General features: G+C 40.1%; 1 protein-coding gene across 5 annotated transcripts in view; it reads right to left on the bottom strand.

Annotated features, from left to right (window-relative positions):
* Window positions 1–796: 796 nt before the first annotated feature.
* Window positions 797–19,409, bottom strand: part of hdac4 (histone deacetylase 4) — a 57,702-nt gene continuing 39,089 nt past the window's right edge. For 3 of the 5 annotated variants that reach the window (XM_058081539.1, XM_058081534.1, XM_058081538.1), the window contains exons 20-26: window positions 18,301–18,420; window positions 18,116–18,213; window positions 13,921–14,039; window positions 13,297–13,430; window positions 5,375–5,459; window positions 5,096–5,237; window positions 799–3,356 (exon numbers count right to left, since the gene is read on the bottom strand). In XM_058081539.1, coding sequence (XP_057937522.1) covers window positions 3,317–3,356; window positions 5,096–5,237; window positions 5,375–5,459; window positions 13,297–13,430; window positions 13,921–14,039; window positions 18,116–18,213; window positions 18,301–18,420 — 738 coding nt within the window. In that variant the 3' untranslated portion in view covers window positions 799–3,316. Of the gene's footprint in view, window positions 3,357–5,095; window positions 5,238–5,374; window positions 5,460–13,296; window positions 13,431–13,920; window positions 14,040–18,115; window positions 18,214–18,300; window positions 18,421–19,409 lie in introns of all 5 variants that reach the window. The other 2 variants (XM_058081535.1, XM_058081536.1) reach the window with 2 other exon arrangements.

Raw genomic sequence — 19,409 nt, 5'->3', positions numbered from 1 at the left:
CAAACACATGATGCAATCTGGTGAATTTTTGAGCAGTGATCATCAGCCAAATGGTAGCTGAAGCAGCCAAATAGACGGAAAGCACTCACCCATATCTGTGTGGCAGTCAGAAGTCGAAGCAAATAACCCCCAAAATAATTGAATGCATTGGATGAGATGACCAGCATCTCCAGACCTTAACTAGAACTGTGCCTGTGGTCTTCCATTTCCTCACTAGGCTCTTCAGAGTGGAACCTGACAGCTGAAATCGCAGACCTAGCTTTTATATATTTCCCCTAGACCATGATGTATAACAATATTTACACTCAGCTCATATGATGTTTTGAGGCTACCATGTTGCTACTCTTCAGCTAAGATGCAACTTGCAATTGAACACCTTGAATACCCTTTCTCATGATTGGCTTCACCAATGCAGGTCAAGGTGTATGCAGGTCAAGGGTCAATGAGCTTACCAAACAAATTTTGTTCCAATAATTAGTGTGGGTGACTACATTTATGCACCTGCCTACTTTTGTTTAAATAATTATTGCTCACTTTCTGTAAATCCTATAATTTTCACTTCACTTCTCATCTATCACTGTGTCCGTCTTCTATATGATGTATTTAATGGAAATTTTTGATTCCAACAAACAGTCATTTATAAAGGGAAATCCTAAACTTTTTTAAACCACTGTACTGTTGTTGCGATTGTTGTTATTACTATCTCCGTTATCATTGTCGTTGTTATAATTTCTTTTGTTTGTATTTTTGTATGGTGTATTGGTGTTTCTTCTCTTTTTTATTGTTTTCTGTGGATTTTATTTGTCCTTGGGTGTTGTGGAGTTGGATTGGGGTGGAGTTGGGGGTGTCGTTTTGTGTTTTCTGTCCTTTGTTTCATTTCATAAATAAATCAGATGGGTCAAGTTCATGAATTGTAAAATTCAAATTTAATATTGTCTCAGGTTTCTGGAATTACTAAAATGTAACAGGTGGCATATAAAATGCATTGTTTTCTACAATCAAAAGTCTACAGACAAGAACATTTGGAAAAGTACAAATACAGTAGATCCCGGCTTTTTGCGGGGGTTACGAAGTGGCACGAACAAGCGTATGGCAAAAACGGGGAGTAGATAACTGAAAAATTTGCATGCCCTTCATGCTCTCTGCTGCTTTATTTGCAATAAAGCTGTCTGTTGTGATTATATGATTCAGCAACATAACCCTCTGCCACTGTGCACTCAGAAGCCAACAAGCTAAATGCTCAATCCGGGTTCACATTGGAAACGATAAAAGTATTGGTATGCACCACTAATGAGTGATGATGTTTGAGGATCGATAAAACAGATGGACCGTGAGTTACAGTCCAGCATTTGGTTGTCAGGCTTCAACGAGCTAACCCTGCTCAAGTCAGACGATGTCACGTCGTTCCGTCAGTTCAGATAAAAACTACAAAAATAAAATATATTTTTTCCCCGCATATTTGCGAGGATCCACTGTATGAGCGTGAATATGTGAAGCAGGATTGGTGGGTAAAGGCAACAAATATCTGGTGCCACAGGAATGAAAATGTCTACAACTTGTCATCATAGACCAAAAGATTAATTCATAAAAAGCACAATCAAACAACAAACTGAAACCAAGGACTGCAAATGGTGCCTTCAGTGACAAAGGGCCTACGACACGTAAGAACGCATTCATACTTGTTATAGAATATAATCATTTCTTTTCATATATAACTCTACTATGAACAGACAGTAAATACACAATTGTATACAAAGTAGAAACATTTCCCACAAAAACCCTCAGTCCACAACAGCACGTTATTTTTCCAAATGTCAGAACCCTCATCTGTCGCAATGTAACACACACCAAGAAGGCAATATAAACAAAATATACAAAATGATAAAAAATACAAACTCAACATCACTCAACATCCCTGCAAAGACTGAGAAAAATGGAAAGAATGTCATTTGTCATAAGCATGTGGCACGAATATTGAGGGCAGTCATGTCCAAAAGTCCAGTAAACAACAACGAATGTCACGATGTGTTTACTGACAATATTCATTAAGCCTGTGATGACAATGTAGGTCACACATAGGAAAGAAAGTAGCTGCCCAAAAAATGGAATCTACAAAATAGCTACAGACTGTTACATCATAAAATCAAAATAAATGAAATTCTGTATTTGTTTGTTGATCTAAATTTTTTTTTTAATTCTGGGGCAAGGACAAAAAAACCTCCCCAAAACATGGGAAATGTGCTGTGAACTGCATAGACGTACACACACCTGCCACGTGCTCTAACACCTGACATTTGGGGAGCAGATGTCCAAGCAGCTGTGCTTGTGCGGCCTTGCTGCACCCCTCTGGAAACTCTCTGGTGGTTTGGTCCTTGTTATTATGGAAACAATGTTGTCAAAAACTCACATTTCCATCCTCACATGTTGAAATATTCACGGGGGTCTCTTTTTAACAAGATGTTGACATTAGGTGAATTGATAAGTGACATTCTACACAATGCAAAGACAAGATTGTACTTTTCACAGGTCTTACAGTACATGCTACTTGACATTTGCCCAACTTAAATGTAGTTTGGGGATTTTAAGACTGAAATGGATGGCTGGATTTCACCTTCCAAGATTAGATACAAATGAAACTGAAAGGAGAAATGTGCTGCAGGGCATTAAAGGTAAACATGCTAAGTCTGTGCCACTAACATGCACACATCTTGCGGACATTTTAGATAATAATGCGGTCGGATTGGATTTAATTGAACCTGTTTTAAGGCATACTGTACTCAAACTATTCATACTAGTTGAATAATAGCAAAACTAAAGGCACAAATGCATTTCTTTAACGGTCAGTAATTCCGGAATGAGAAAACTTACAGACATGGGAATGGAAAATGTTCCATTCTTTCCAATAGTTTGAAAATTCCATCCTTGATGCAGAATCAAAATGTGATGGATGTATTTGGATGGATGTGTGGAATATTAAAAAAAATACAGCAAAACACAAACTGTACATGTTTTTGACTGGCATTCTAAAAAGTACCAAAGAATATGGATTTAGTTTTTGAAAAGTACTGGCACTAAATGTCGAAATGATGGAATATGAAGGTAGTACTGAGTAGATAATATCGCTGTTTTTGCTAACCATGCTGCGCACAGTTAATGAGAGAATGCACCAACACAGCGTGTCCACTTGCCCACCATCGCCAGACAGCATCTTGGCATGACAAGAGCACGGTTGCAGTAGTGGTAATGCGATGAAGATTGTGCTGTGTGAGTACACTCTCATACAAAGTCTCAGTGCTCGAAAGCCAACAAGGCCTCTTTACAAGAGACCTTCCTCTTCCATCGGTTCCTCTTCAGCCCTAGAGAGGGAAACATACATGAATATAACTCTCTTTCAGAGTATATAACATACACATGTACAGTACCTCACAAAAGTGAGTACACCCTGGATGAAAACGCGTATTGAGGAGTGCATTATTTTCTCAACTCTCTTGGAGTTCATCAAAACAAGGCAGACTGCCAGGAATCCTCTTCCACTCCTCTATCACGACATCTGATGGATGATGTCTCCTTGCACTACTCCCATCTACTGTTTGAGGATGCACCACAAATGTTTAATAAGGTTTAGGTCCATCACCTTTGACTTCGGCATCTTCCACAAGGCAGTGGTCGTCTTGGAGGTGTGTCTGGGGTCCTTGTCATGTTGGAATACTGCCCAGTGGGTGGCTCAGTTTACGAAAGGGAGGCATCATGTGCTCTTCTTCAGTATGTCACAGTACATGTTGGCATTCATGTTTCTCTCAATGAACAGTAGCTCCCCAGTGCCAGCAGCACTCATGCAGCCTCAGACAGGGGACCTCCGGATTCATTCACGTGTCTAAATTTCAGACTCAGTAAATAGATGTGTATCATTGTGAAAGATTAATTGATTTTCCAATTAATTGACTAACTATTTTGGTATTTGATTAGTTGTTTTTTTAATGAAAATGAAATTGATCAACACTTTTGCCTCTTTTCTGATATGTTGTGGGCGAAACCAATAACTGTGTGACAGTTCATATTGATTTGATCCATTTAGAGCTTAACCGATTAATGCATTAATCAAAACAACAAGCGTCAGATTAATCGACTAAGAAAATAATCATTAGTTGCAGATGTACTATCATGTGAATAAATTATGAAATTATTGGTTTGTTTCATTCATAATTTCCAGGAGATTATAGTTAGGTAATGTATATAACCCTTCTCATAAGAAGGGTTGGAGGAGGCCATTCAAATGTTTTCCGGGATGCGTGGCCTACTGTGGGCTCTCAAATAAGCATCTTAGAGCAACTTCCCTGGAAAAACAGATTAATCCATTTCTTTTTTCTCTCCAGTTATTCATAATTTAATCTTTTACAAAACAGAATAGTGGTAACAACACAAAATATTTTTCCGTACTTCAGTTTTTTTCCATTTTCCATACTTGCATAGGAACCCTGCCCAGATCATGACACTCCCACCATCATGCTTGAATGTGGACAAGACACACTTTGAATCAAATAGTTGATCGTGGTCTCACTGACAGACTAACCTCCCCATCCCTTCAGTTTCCGCAGCGATACTGGCAGCACTCATACATCTATTTTCCAAACACAGCTTCTGGATATGACGAAGAGCACATGCACTCTTCGGTTGACTATGGCGAGGCCTATTCTGAGTGAAAGCTATTCTGTATGGTCTTGGCCAACATGCTGCAGCTCAGTTCCAGGTTGTTGGCAATCTTCTCATAGCCTAGAACATCTTTATGTAGAGCAACAATTATTTTGGTCAGATCTTCAGAGAACTCTTTGCCATGAGGTGACATGTTGAACTTCCAATGACCAGAAAGTGTGAGAGCCATAACACCAAATTGAACACACCTGACCCCCATTTGCACCTAGTCACATGATACCAGGGAGGGAACATGGCTAATTGGGCCCGATTTGCACATTTTCACTTTTGGGTGACTCACTTTTGTGAGGTACTGTTATTTTGATGCTATGAATTCTGTAACTACCAACTTTAAAATGAATAAAGAATACAATTATACTTCATGCTACCAGTTAGTACCACCTACTTCTCTCCAATGTGCTTGTTGGCAACAGATAGTGAAGCCATAGCAGAGACAGTCTCAGCCTCCTCAGCATCACGCCTTAGGGATTCGCTCAAAGAGCATCCAAGCATGGAGGCCGAACGTTGTAATGAGCGCCAGTATTTACCTGCCACCAAGACAAAAACAAATTAACTTTTTTTGTGTTCGTCTGTAAGCCTTTTTGTACGTGTAGACTAGCTACTTTAACATGTTATCAATCAAGTACATTGGCAATGATGAAGGAAAAGGAAAACAATGACTCACTGTGAGCTTCAAGAACTTTCTCCATTGAGTGGACAGCATTGGTGTGTGGTCTTTGATGCAACACATCATCTGAGATGGGCTCCAACTGAAACAGAACAAATATAACAAAATATTTCTGTGTAAGAGCTTTGTTCAAATCAGTTCTTGGTTTACTGAAGTTATTAGAGACGGTTGCGGGGTCTGCTTAAACGTTAATGACTGGGAGCATTGGCTATGTACTGCGGGGGAAATAATTATTTGATCCCCTGCTGATCAAATAATAATGATGTTATAATGATGATCAAATAATGTTTTCCTCTTTGCAAAGATATGAACAGTCCATTACAGTCTGGTTGGTGTACCTTCACAAAAAATCAACAAAAAATGACAAAACAAACATTAAATTCATTCATTCATTTTCTACCGCTTATCCTCACGAGAGTCGCGGGGGATGCTGGAGCCTATCCCGGCTGTCTTCGGGCGAGAGGCGGGGTCCACCCTGGACTGGTCGCCAGCCAATCACAGGGAACATATAGACAAACAACCATTCACACTCATATTCAGACCTATGGACAATTTGGAGTCGGCAATTAACCTAGCATGTTTTTGGAATGTGGGAGGAAACCGGAGTACCTGGAGAAAACCCACGCATGCACGGGGAGAACATGCAAACTCCATACAGAGATGACCGAGGGTGGGATTGAACCCTGGTCTCCTTGCTGTGAGGTCTGTGCGCTAACCACTCGAGTGCCGTTCTGCCCAAACATTAAATAAAGATTATGAATTAATTTGTATTTGTTATCTGATCTGCAGGCAAAACGTGACTTAGTACTTGGTGAAAAACTCATTGGTAAGGTCTGACGTCAGATGTTTCTTGTAGTTCAAAGACTGTGCTTATCTCAGGAGGGATGCTGGTCCGCTCCTCTTTTTGTTTCCTTGGTGTCTGTGGTCCCAACTTTCCTCCATTGAAGAAATATGAATGGCTGAGTGAAGGGAATAATTAAACTACTTAGTATGCTTCACACACAACCAGTTGGTGGGGGCCTGAATTGTTGCTAATTTGCATGAGATGAAATACTAATTTCACGCAAACACATACAAATTAAACCTCAATCAGCATGGGATTAATTAATTTTTTCCCTCACTGTAAGTGAGATGTTGCGTGGCAATTTTTAGACATTGACCAAAGTACCAACTAGTAACCTCAACTGAACCTTCAACTGTTGTCTCCAGGTCACGTTTGAATGTGAACCGCAGGCCAAGAGGTGGAGAACAAACTGAAGTTGCTGACACAATCAAAAAATGGGCTGCAGTTTCACACCTCAAGAGACCTACTACTTTATGACAAAAACTACAATACAGTCTTTGTACTGTGACCCACCCCAAGGACACACACACATGGAAACTGCGCGCACACACAAAGCATACATGAAAACTCTGGACCGCTCACACACACACACACACACACACACACACACACACACACACACACAAGGACAGCACAGTTAAGCTAACAACACTATCCAAACTGTAGGTCACACAGCCTTTTCTCTCAAAGCACCTTCCCAACTCGGAATCATTTAATTTCCCCTTTGGCAGACACAACACTTTTGTCACTCATTTCCAGTCATGCATCCCGATTCTAATCAATCATGACCCCTGTGGACATAAAAATAAACCAACAGGAGCAAACAAAGAAGACTCTTGTGCGGATACTTGGAAGTTGGTATGCAAGAGCCAAAAAGAAGAGGGAAATGTCAACTGCTTTCTTCAGCCAGGTCAGAATATTTCTTTTAATTTGAACAAATAACATGTGGGAGGGGTCCTTTGGGGAAGAAGGAAGAGGCAGTGCAGGGAGAAGGATACTTTAATCCTGCTGTGTCACGCCAAGCTACATCATGCATACAGGAATAGACTGGGTACTGGACATTGGACACACATAATGTGTATAATTCATATCCAATTATTAAATATTTGCCTGAAAATCTTACTCAGCATTAAAAATCTAAGTAGGTTTGCTGTCATTCATTTATTCCACCGACATATTGATTCTCACTGTAATCCAGGGTGTGTATGAATATGGGATGTGTCATTTTGTTTGTAAATACAGGAGGATTGAGTTTTTTAAGGGACCATCCATGGGGCTCCCCTAGCCTAGGGATGCCTGTTTTTATTATATAGACAGTTTGACAGGCAATAATAAAGGCAACAATAACTGAACGAAGGCAGATTACTTAATTTGTAAAAATTGTACTGCAATACAGCAACATTATATTCACAACTTGGTAGAACAGGCAATCTAAACTCATTCAGTCCTAGCCATTTTTCAAAAGCCGTCCCCGTTCTTGAGCTATATAGAGATGGTATATACCAAAAGAAGGATTAGACTCTCATCTTTCATCAGAAAAAAGCTTGTTTCTACCTTTTTGTCCGTGCTTTAGTAATCAGTAGTACAACATAGGTAAGTTTCAGCAAAATATCAGTTCTCAACAAAAAAGGGAGAAAAAAAGGCTTTAATATTATTATATTATATTATATAGGCTATTAATATTTCACACATAACATTCACTTTGACACAAATTTAGCCATATATATTTAGCCAAATTAATAATAAACAACGATGCCACAAAATAAACAGCACACAAAAAATGTATGTTTCATATAAAAATTATTTTCACATTTGCAGCTGAAAAGTGTGAGTGTACGTTTATGCACAGTTGTGCACACATGTACATGTGTTAGAATTTCCCTTCAATGCGTAACCTCCTTCACGCTACACGGCGAGATGCCTTTTCACTTCCTGGTTGCATGGCGAGCTCTTAGAAAATACCCTTCTGCCACCTTGTGGCCGTTTTTTTCATCTTAAAACTGCACCAACATTTCCGCTTCTATTGTGGAATTGCATCATCACTTATTTTTGCCTCTTGCGCAAAAAAAACTAAACTAAAAGATGTATTGGGTTGAAAAATACATATAAATATGTCTTTGGTAGCGAATGAGTTAAATGGCAAAACAGTATCCAATGTAAGCATTTTGTAAAGTTATAAACAGTGTATATATGCTATTGTGTAATCATTATTGTGAGATGCCAGAGTCATGCATATTCGTTGGAACTTTCAGTGCTAGTTTCTAGAAAGTAAGAGTGAAGTTGTAACTGTGCATCATCCAAACCAAAGCCTGTTTATGATATGTTGATGTCATCCATCAATGAAGCGCCCATATAGCCATCACATGTTGTGCAACCTCATTTTAAAAAACTTTTTTGCCGAATGTGCCACTCAAGTCAAATTCCTCCAACCACCCGAGAGTTTCCCTAATGTTCTCTTTTCTGAGCCTTCAGGCAAAAGGCAAAAACGACACACAAGCACCCCAGCCGGTGAAAGCCAGACTAACCCCGCTTGTCTGAGCTCTCCGTCAAACGTAAGGTCAGGGGTTCTCTGGGGTTTTGTGGCATTCACTTCAGAGAGGGGTTGCCTGTCTGCTTGATTGGCAGCTGGGCCTCACGCTTATAAACTTTAATGGCTTATGTCAGGGTCCTCCAGGGGCCCTCACCTGGCAGGAATGGCAAACGCATACGCGCATACATCGTCCACGGTGACATCAATTCATAGTTGATATGAACTGAAGTCGGAGTGGGGAACAATGGTTTAGCGCCACCATATGACACTATTTTTGGAGTGACTGATGTGACTAGCAAACAAAGCTGAGACGTTACGGAAAGCCACAAGCTAAGAGGAGTGGACTTAGGAGGAATGTGCGCCGGTATAAACATTCCACGGGGAGGCTGAAACGAAAACAGTGGAAAAGAGGAGGGATTTCACTTGTTCAGCAAAACAAAGGTGCACAAGGCATCCATTGTTTACTGTTGTGGTGATGTACATATGTTACCAGTCACCAAAACCTGTTGATTATGTCATGCTAACTGAGCAAGGTAATGGTGTGTGTTGTGTAGACCTGAGGATCTTTTCCACTTGGGACAGAGCCTTGCAGCCGAGTTTGGGGTGGGGGGTGGAGGTGGGGGGTGGAGGTGGGGGGGGGGGGGGGGGGGGGGGGGCTGAAGTAGAATTGTCAGGTGAATTTAAGCGTCTTACTGTAACTGGAGTGAAAACATGCTGAAAACCGCCTGGACAGCTGGGAGCAATTAGCATATTAGCCTGTTGTTTATCAAATAATTGCTAAGAACCACGTATTTAAATGGGGCCAACATATGTTGGCTAGCAATCATTAATTAGTCTGAAGTTCACAGTTGAATCTTGCCGCTGCCAATGCATCATTTGTAAGCTATTTAGCTAGAGAAGCTTCACAATTACGCACTGCACTGGTTGGGAGGTGGAGGGGCAAGTAAAACACCCGTAAATTCTGATTATAACATGGCTAACAATAAAGATGCTAACCGCATAGAAAATTGATAAATAGATGAATTATTCAGACAATTGCCAAACACCAAACCTTGAGTAGAGATAGTTGTAATGGATCAGACTTCAGATAACACATCTTAATTTATTTGATTAAAAATCACAACATGTAAGGCTCTTAAGTGCTACATTTGAAGCGCCATCTATTGGATCTGGTTAGTCATTGACCCACCTGGCCCCGATGTTGATGTACTGTTCCAGCAAAGTAAAAAAAATATTGCACTTGCCAGAGTTAAAAAAAAACAAAAAAACAACCAGACCGCTAGCTCAATACACCATTGACGTTTTCCAGCTACATTCCACGTCCATTACGGAGACCTTCGCTGATATTATGATAACGACGGCTTGCTTCCTGTTGTTTTGATATGATCAGGGACATTTTGAGGCTCTCTTTGGTTGCCATCCACTATCAAAGCTCCAGACAGCTGAACGATCTGCCTTTTATCACAGCTGACATCACTCGTTGGCTTGGAGTCAACTGGTGGGAGTCAAGAAAGCTATGGGTTTTGGCGAGTTGACATTGGGTTAATTTGCATTGGTCATGGTTTCACTTTTCTTAATCAATGTTTCTTAAAGGTATTCCGTAGAATGTCTTCTGTTGCATATACGCCATCAATGGAGAAAAAAAAGCACCTAATACAAAGAATGCAGTGAGCCTTTCCAAAAACCTTAGTACAGTCTATAGACTAAAATCAAACACCACCCCCCCCCACCCCCCTTTCGACTTTTAAGATGTGAAAGGTACACAGGTCCTTCAAACAATACATAGTTTCCTCCCTCTCGACTTCAAATGATTCTTGCATTTCCCTGTACTATGTGATCCCCAGGTCTGGGCCGACCCCACTGAAAGAGGTGTGAGTGTAACTGTTTTCAGATGTGGACCAATGGCGGGGCCCTGGGTGCACGGGTGAGCATCCTGCAGGGCTGAGGCAATTGACGCTCAATGCCTCCTGCCTATTTTCGCATTTTCAGCTCTCTGTGGCACTCATCCAATGACCTCCTTCAAAAACCCTGCCGCGTCTGGTGCTCCTCAGGCTGCTGAAACCTTAGATGCACACCCCCTGATCCACTTCATTTGTTTTTGCAGCAGAGCAGTGGCACGGGAAGTCCTCTGTACAACTTTTTGGAGAGCAAAAAGCCAATGCGCTGCACCATTGTCATGGCAGATTACCTTCACCCTTTTTTAATGAAAACTAAAATATGGGAAATTTACGATAAACTATATAAACCAGAGAGCGATGGGAAAGAAGGTGGAAAAAATAGTTTCCCAAGCAAAACAAAAGAGTTGACAGGAATGGTGGGTGTAAACATACTGTAGATGGGTCATAGATGACAGTCGATACTGCACATATTTATGTACATTCCATAAAAGTTGTTTAACAAGACAATCCAATGAATACTTTGGTATATTTTGTATGGCATTTGTAAGTTATCATAAGTTTAGAAAATAGCCAAGTCCCGAACTTCTGCCAAGTAGGATTCAATATTAATAAATTGAATATAGTTGTAGTTAGAGCATACAAAACCTGTTTACAACCTTAAATTTTTTTTTACATTATACATACTACACACATACACCCCTGACTATATTTGACATGATAAGCAATAAACATACACTTTGACAGTACAGCTAACTTTCCTTACATCACATTGTGCACTGATTGTACGCAGGCTATGGTATCTCTGTGACACAAGAACACACCATTTTACCAAGGTGTCAATGTGTGTGTGAAAGGGATTGCCTGATTAATTGCTGGCCAAGAGAGATGGTAATTATCCGGTTGTCTGGTCCACAATTTGCATGAAGTTCAAGACCATCAATACAGCTATGCATTAACTAAACATACTGGAACCTTGTTGTGGGTATAAAGGTGGTTATTGATGACAAGTGGAGGGTTATATGTAGTTTTAATACAGTGGCTGTCTCAAGTATTCCCATCTTTCATCTTGGTTTGTTCGGTCCAGTCTTGGGTTTTTGAACTTTACTATGAGAGCAAATAAACCAAACTTAGTTTGAACCGGACTGAAAATAAGCATAGAGGTTGGACTAGTTTCCATAGAGAGCGGACACCAATACTTTCCACATCCATCTCTCTCTAGATACATGCATACATATACTAGATCTCAATATCTCTAAATCTATTGAAGTGCCAGTTGGGTCTTCAATCTGTCTTCTACCACAGGACAGTAGTTGTTGAACAAGAAAATAAGTTACATAATCAAGAGGGAGAACATGAGCCGCTGCAAGAAACCAACCTCCAACCTCTCCATCAGCTTAAAGAAAAAGACGAGGCGGCTTCAACAAGCAATTCCGTTGGGAGTCATGAATCACAAATCACAGATGTTCAAATCCAGAGTCCAACCTACACACTCCCACAATTAACCTTCTGCCTGTGAGTGTATGGAGGATAAGTGCGTGTACGTGTGGGTGGTGCTGACTTCCTGTCAAAGTGAAGAATTCGATATGTGTGTTTGACTCCAACAAACGACTTTAACGTTCTTCATTCTCTGTCTTTCTTGCTGGTCAACATACAGCATACTATTTCATGTGGCTGGGCTAAGAGAAATGTATAGTGTACAAGTAAATATGACCGCTTATGAATAATATGGGCCAATATTGGCATAACTTTTGATATTGGTTCATGTTGTTCTTTCTGCTGAATGTAATATTGGCATGTAAGTTAGAATACCTCCATGCATCCATTTTCTAAGCCAGTAATTCTCACTTGGACCATGGCCAATCACAGGGCTCATATAGACAACAACCATTCCCACTCACATTCATACCTATGGACAATTTGGAGTCACCAATTAACCTAGCATGTTTTTGGAATGTGGGAGGAAACCGGAGTTCCCGGAAAAATCCCACGCACACACGCAACTTTTTCTACAACTTACATTGCAGTATTTGCCTGAAAGAGCATCTATTATGCTCAGAAAACCTTTAGATTTTGCATAATCTGTACCTATTCCAGCCGTATTTCCTTTGATTTGTGCTCCCTGCCAAAACGGTCTGTTTTAATTTATTCCACCCATGGCCCACCTCTGGGCATACCCACTTCACCGTGACTGGAGAAGTGCTTCCTAACTATGAACCATATAAGGAGGTCCTCCCCTCTGTGACATCACAAAGGAATGGTTATACCACGCCTTTTCAAGCCGAGTGTTTTGAGCCATGCCAATCTTCTTTTAGGGCTCACTTCCAAATGCGTGAACCTCATTATCTGAAACTTTGACATCGTTTAACATGAGGTAAAGCGAGGAAAAAGCATGATAGGTCCCCATTAATGTCTTATTTAGCAGTTTTTATTCGTGAAAGGAAGCTCAATATGTGCATAACATGTACATTAGTTTGAAGGAAGAGCTGTTGCTTATAAGGCTGGCATCAGTAACAGAAATGAAGTGCGGGACGATATCCATGATGTCCATACAGTGGATGTGCATCATTTGTCATCTCCTGGGATAACTACTACTTCTACTTCTACTAATATGCAAAGTGGGTCTGAAGACATGGATCTTCCATCTTACCTCATTACCAAGCAGAGCAGAGACGCAGGCTTCAGACGCATCACAAATGGCTGTGAGGTCATGACCTCCCTCCAGGGCAAGTACCAACCGACCGCCCGCCAGGCCCATCAGCTGCCTGGTCAGGTAGCCAAAGCCTGGACACACAGGAAATGACAGCAAGGAGAAGGAAAATGTATAAGTCAGGGAGGGGTGCAGTGTTACTGAAGCTCTTACTTCCTTTTTGGATGTTGATCAAAGAAACAAGAAAGAAAAAGGGGGGGCTCAACATAAGTTAAAAGAAGGCGAGGAGACAATCAAGGACAGGAAGAAAGGTGGATTTATTGGAGTGCTAAAACATACCATAATATGAGGCAGGTTTACTGTAATGTTAATAGTTATATTTGGCCTTTTCTTTTCTTTTCATTTTAATATATGTATTTAGCCAAACATTCTACTCCATCAACTGTACCCCCATCCCATTTTCCTGTAGTCCCCTTTATAATGGGCACTGGCATCAGATTACAGCAAAATATGAAAAAAAAACATAAAAAAAATAAAGTAAACAATTACCGCACCAGAATAAGGTCATAAATTATGTAAATGATATTCAAACCCGGTACATTTTGTTAATTGATCAGTACTCACATTTGGCAGTCAGTTTGTATCCACCCAGTGGTGGAGCATGTCCTTCCACTGGATCAAAACCAGAAGATACCAGAACCACATCTGGTGCAAACTCATTGGCAATAGGCATCACTACAGTCCTACAAAAACAGAAATAAATAAGATATTTTATGGAAATGGGTATATTTTATCCTATGTAATGCTGCTTATACTATATACAAATACTCGAGTATCGTGATTTCATATTGACACCAAAGATAACCTGCTACACAACATATAATATGAAGTGAAAGTCTGAAGTCAAGTCACTTTGAATAAAGTTCAGCCAGATGATAACTTTTTCTATCATTTTTTCTCTCAGGTCGTACTTTTCCTTAGGATTTCATTAACAGTTATTTTTGGAGTTGCAGGATCTCTATTCATGTGAAAAGGCAGGCTGAGCGATACGGCTACTGACAAGGCCAAACATAAATTCTTCCAAGATACACAACATTTCCTGAGAAAGCTGTCACTCCACCCTTTTCTAAGTGCAATCAAAACCACAAAATCCGGATCAGCAAATGATGAACAAAAAAAAAGAAGAACAATTTATGATATGCCTATTTCATGGGGGGAATATTGAAGTTGGTCACTTCTATAATTCTGTTATATAACTCTTGCCAATTGAGGTAATTGTCACTGTTGAATACACTTAAGTGTACACATATACACACGCGTAAAGATGAAAAAGCACAGTCTCTCTCTTTTTTTTATTACTTTTTTAACCACAAACACACACAAAATGAGCATCTGTTAAGTACGATGTACATGGTAGAGAAAGTTACCACATGTGCTTCTAGAAACGGTCATTTAGAGAATTGGGAAGCAGTAATACAAGATCCTTAAGGAGCACCAGGACAGTTATAATTGCATGTGTGTAAAGTACAGGAGATACTTATAAAAGTAGATGGGTGTGGTGAATGACAACTGTGTACAAACATGTCATGTGGCTTGCAGTGGGGGACTTTCGCGGACAATGGCTGTTTTTTTATTGGCCCGCGGCATCTTGAAAAAATCTAAATAAAAAAAAAAACAAAACACCAACAGCGAAAACGGAACCAGTATGAATATGCGCATCTTCAAATTATACCATGAATGTGATAACAGGTACTATTTTCTTGATTAGTATAATGGTTGGACTGATTGTTCTCTTAGACTTACATAAATGTTTTGGGGGTCTGGCGGATGTGTTGTATAGTGGTAGGGCGTGAAGGAGCCCCACAGGGTTGCAGTGCAATGCAGTCACCACGGTGATGGTTTGCTATTTGTAGGTGAGACGCGTGTTCTTACTCTGGGGGCTACTATTTTTCTTGGTTGTTAACCAGCAAATTATAACCCTTAACTGAGCAGACCACACCCCCCACCACAACATAACATTCATATCTACATGCAGCTGGAAGACGGTAGCATTAGAAACCTTCTGGATACACAGATTGCTTGTTACCGTGAATCTGGCAACGTTACAAAATAAAGTGTAGAGAAGATTAAGTATTAGAATGGGTGATCATAGCAAGAAAAACAGAAACAATACCACAAAGAGAGACTGAAGACCTTTTGAAAACCATTTTGATGTCAGCTGACTGATGTCATGTGACATCGACACAAACCGAGACTAATAAATCAGACAGTTTGATACCGATTCATGTATAGTTGTTCACCCAGTAAACAGCTGTGATAAAACAGTTTTTCCTCTCAGACTAATATTTGCATTAATGTGTGAGTCTAAATGGCTAGAGTGATGTACGTATAATGCCACGAATAAACATAAGATGGTTCATTAAACATGCCGAGTCAAGACCTACAATGGCTCAATACTTTGCAGGCAGGCCCAGGAAAGGTTACTGGTCTCGGAAATAAAGGGTACAAGTGGTTGACTGATCACTGGTGCCTAACCCTAAACCAGTTCTATACACTAATGTCTACAAATGTATAATATGAAGAAATAATTATAATTTAGGAACCATTATTCAGATAACCCTGTAATATTGTAGTGTTAATGGATCATGCATTATGAAATACCACAATAATAATCCCTTTGAATGGTTAATTCAATCAGGCCCACTTAATAAAAGTGGAGGGTGCAGCCAACAAAAAGTTAAATAGTAAAGCTTGAGGGCTTCCCCCTCCGTTCATAAAAAAGAAGAGAACAGGAGACGTGAGAGGGAATGAGAGTAAAAAAAAAAAAACCTCACACACGCACACTTCAAAGCCATGTCATCTGGCTCTGAGGAGAGCTGTTTTGAATTAAGTTTAATTCTCCTCCTCTCTCTCCTCCTGATGGTGAACGAGCAAGTGAAAGGAGGTGAATGAGAGTGAGAGAGAAAGAGACAGACAGAGAGGGTGTTTCTGGTATTCATTAGAACCAATATTCATATCTTTTTTCTCTGAGCTTTCTTGGGGCTCAAACGTGATCCCCTGCTAAAGCAACGTGGCACAGGCCGGCGGTAGAAGGAGACTCAGGCTGCGAGGTATGCATCCCAAAGAGAGGGCAGGAAGACAGGATTGCAACATAGTTGAACAATACTGGAGTTTAGAGAAAATAAACTGGTCTAATGATTCAGAAATTGCAACTACTCGTCTGAAAATTAGCCAGATTTTATTAGGTTGGAGCAATCGTTTGATTCATAGAGGTACAGACTCGAGACCACTGTATCGAACAGTTGCACACCTAATATACACATGGCTATTTAGTATCAGAGCCACTTGCATGCGATAGTAATGTGTGTGAAAGATCTATGACCGGTGAGAAAGGTTTGTTCCTGTCCTCCGAGGCCTATAAATTGTCCAATAATGCAACTGCCTCCAGAGACTAATGGGGTCTCGGCCTATACACATCCAATTCATGTTCTCCCTCCCTGAATCTGTTTGGCCTTCTTCCAAGGAAACTTGTTGCAGTAAGCAACCCAATAAACATCATAAAAGTGCATCCATATGCTAATTCATTCAGATGGACAAATACTGACATATATGAAATTGGTTGCAGGTGTTTCATAATTGAGTATATCTTTGACTTGGGTGACACAGTACACCTGCCTGATACGACTAAGAGTAATTGGTGCATTTATATGTAACATATGCTTTTGGATGCATAAATGTGACCAAAATGTCTGGACATATTGGACACATCTGTTTTTTGACAGTGGAATATGACTACTAATTTACTCCAATGCAGTACAGTACAATGCAGTACAACTGTGGAGGTGGACAGGTGATGACTGCATCACTGAGATGCTATCTGTTTTCCCCATTCCATGTTTTCGTCATTGTACTACTCACATAATGTATTAATACTGTACAAAAAATGTCAACTATGTGTCTATGGTGTGTTCTTGTGAGTTTCACTTTAATCTCCATTATGGCTCGTGTGAGGCTGACTGTTCAGGTAGTGAATGTGAAAGTGAAAAGTAAAATTAAACTAGGCATCATAAAATGCTCAAAAAGTGGCGACATCAACACTGGCTGCATGCACAGTCCACTCCGCTCAAATGTCGTGACCTTTATCTAAGATTGTATTCATGAACCCGTGAAATATTGTAAAAATCGACAGTGATAAGCAGCATAGCGGCCTCATTATTGAGACTTCCTCCTCTCAATATGCCTGTATCTCCATCCTTTGCAACGCCCTTGTTTAATTACATTCATTCATTGAATTCTTAGATTGAATATTTTTATTACTGTATTTTATATGTCCTTCATGTGTTCTGTGTACCATGTAGGTGAGACGTGTTCATTTTGGTGTAAATCTAGTTTATAGTTGTATTTTATTCAAGCATACACAATATGAGCACATTCTCATTAAGAGGAGAGATGAAGATCACAAAGGGGTCTGGCGTGCATTAAGAAGATATCCTGCGCTTCCGGGAGATAGCGTGCATAAAGCGTCTGAAAGACAGCAGACTGTTGGTTTGATGTCTTTGGTTTGGGACAGATGGACACAGGTTTGTGGACTAATCATTTTCAAAGAACGCAGGAACCAAAATACTTGTGCTGTGCACTTTGTGTAAGGTTATAAATACCCTAAGACATAAGACATAAGACCAAGCATGTGTTACAGGAGGACCTAAACCTATGTGGATGGCCGGCTAATTATTCCCTCATGCTTTCTATGACAAGGAACCAATTCAACAACATTCACATTTTTGGTCCAAATCGCTTTCTTTCTGAGACAGATTCTTACCTGAAAGCTGCAAGGTACTCTGCATCACCCATGGGAGGTTCAAGTCCTCCAGTAAATGCCATGTTCACATTGAAGCCCGTACCGGGGCCGCTGCCAACCTAAAGTAATCCACAAACACTTCAGTCGACTAAATAATAATAAAGACATACAAAGGCGGCTGGTGAACAAGTGTGTCACACTGGTACCTCTTCGGGGGCTCCACTTCCAGGGAAAAAATTACCGTCATCGTATCGATGCAGTGACAGGTAAAGAACATTGGGGTCAGTGTAGAAGGCCTGCTGGGTGCCATTGCCATGGTGAACATCCTGGTTGTATCAACAAATTTGTATATTATAATATAGCAGTTAAAAAATATAATGCTGAAGGAACTGGCTGACAATATTGAGTTATTACTGCAACTAGTGTAAGGGATAAGCATACTGTATCCAGACATTAGTCTTGAACCATGACAGGTGTTACTTTTACATATATATTGCCAGTCCATAATATCACTTATTTACTTGAAAACACTTGCTAAAGAACATAACAGGTGCTGCAAATAATACAGTGTGGAATATAAATGCAGTGTCCACCACTTGTTATGGGTTCCAAAAAGTGACAATGTGGTGCCTATTAAGACTTGTGTTCCTTGTGTTTCTACATAAGAATGTTTTAATACACTTGAACCAAAATGTCCCCGTTGTCTGGTGGCAGCGTGGCACGACAATGAGTTGGCGAACAACACTCCACAGACACAGACAGACAGAGGAAATGAAAAGGCCCTTCAAAGGTTCCTGAGAATAGCCATGACTGGCCAGGGACGCGCTCCACCTAGACACAACCACGACTTTGTCATACACGCTTCAAAGTACTTTGCACGACATGTCCTTCAACTATGTTGCGAATCATCTATTTGTGATTTTTTTTCCTATGGTGACACGCTAGACAACAAATAAGGGATAGTTTAAAGACTTTTAGAGCAGCACCAGAAGATTATCAGTTGACATTAACAGTGTAACTATTAAAACACAAGACAATAAAATAAATAACAAACTGTATATTATAAATGATCATAATATAATTTGAGTCATTTCACGTTTAGCGCAGTTAATTTGTTCCAGATAAGTGGATTTCTGCAAAGTAGGATTCCTTATTCATGAATAGCATATTTTCGTATTTAGAGCATAGAAAACTTACTTACAACCTTCTAAATATGGGTTTTAACATTATTAGAACACCTCAGATATTAACTAAAACTCCTGTAGTCAGTCATTATCAGTGTAACATTACTGACACCTAGTGACCAGTGTAAAAT

Source organism: Doryrhamphus excisus, chromosome 9 (genome assembly GCF_030265055.1).
Source record: "Doryrhamphus excisus isolate RoL2022-K1 chromosome 9, RoL_Dexc_1.0, whole genome shotgun sequence".
In the NCBI taxonomy this organism is placed as follows: Eukaryota; Metazoa; Chordata; class Actinopteri; order Syngnathiformes; family Syngnathidae; genus Doryrhamphus; species Doryrhamphus excisus.
Note: the sequence above shows the minus strand (reverse complement) of the source record. Positions and strands in the feature narration are given on the sequence as shown.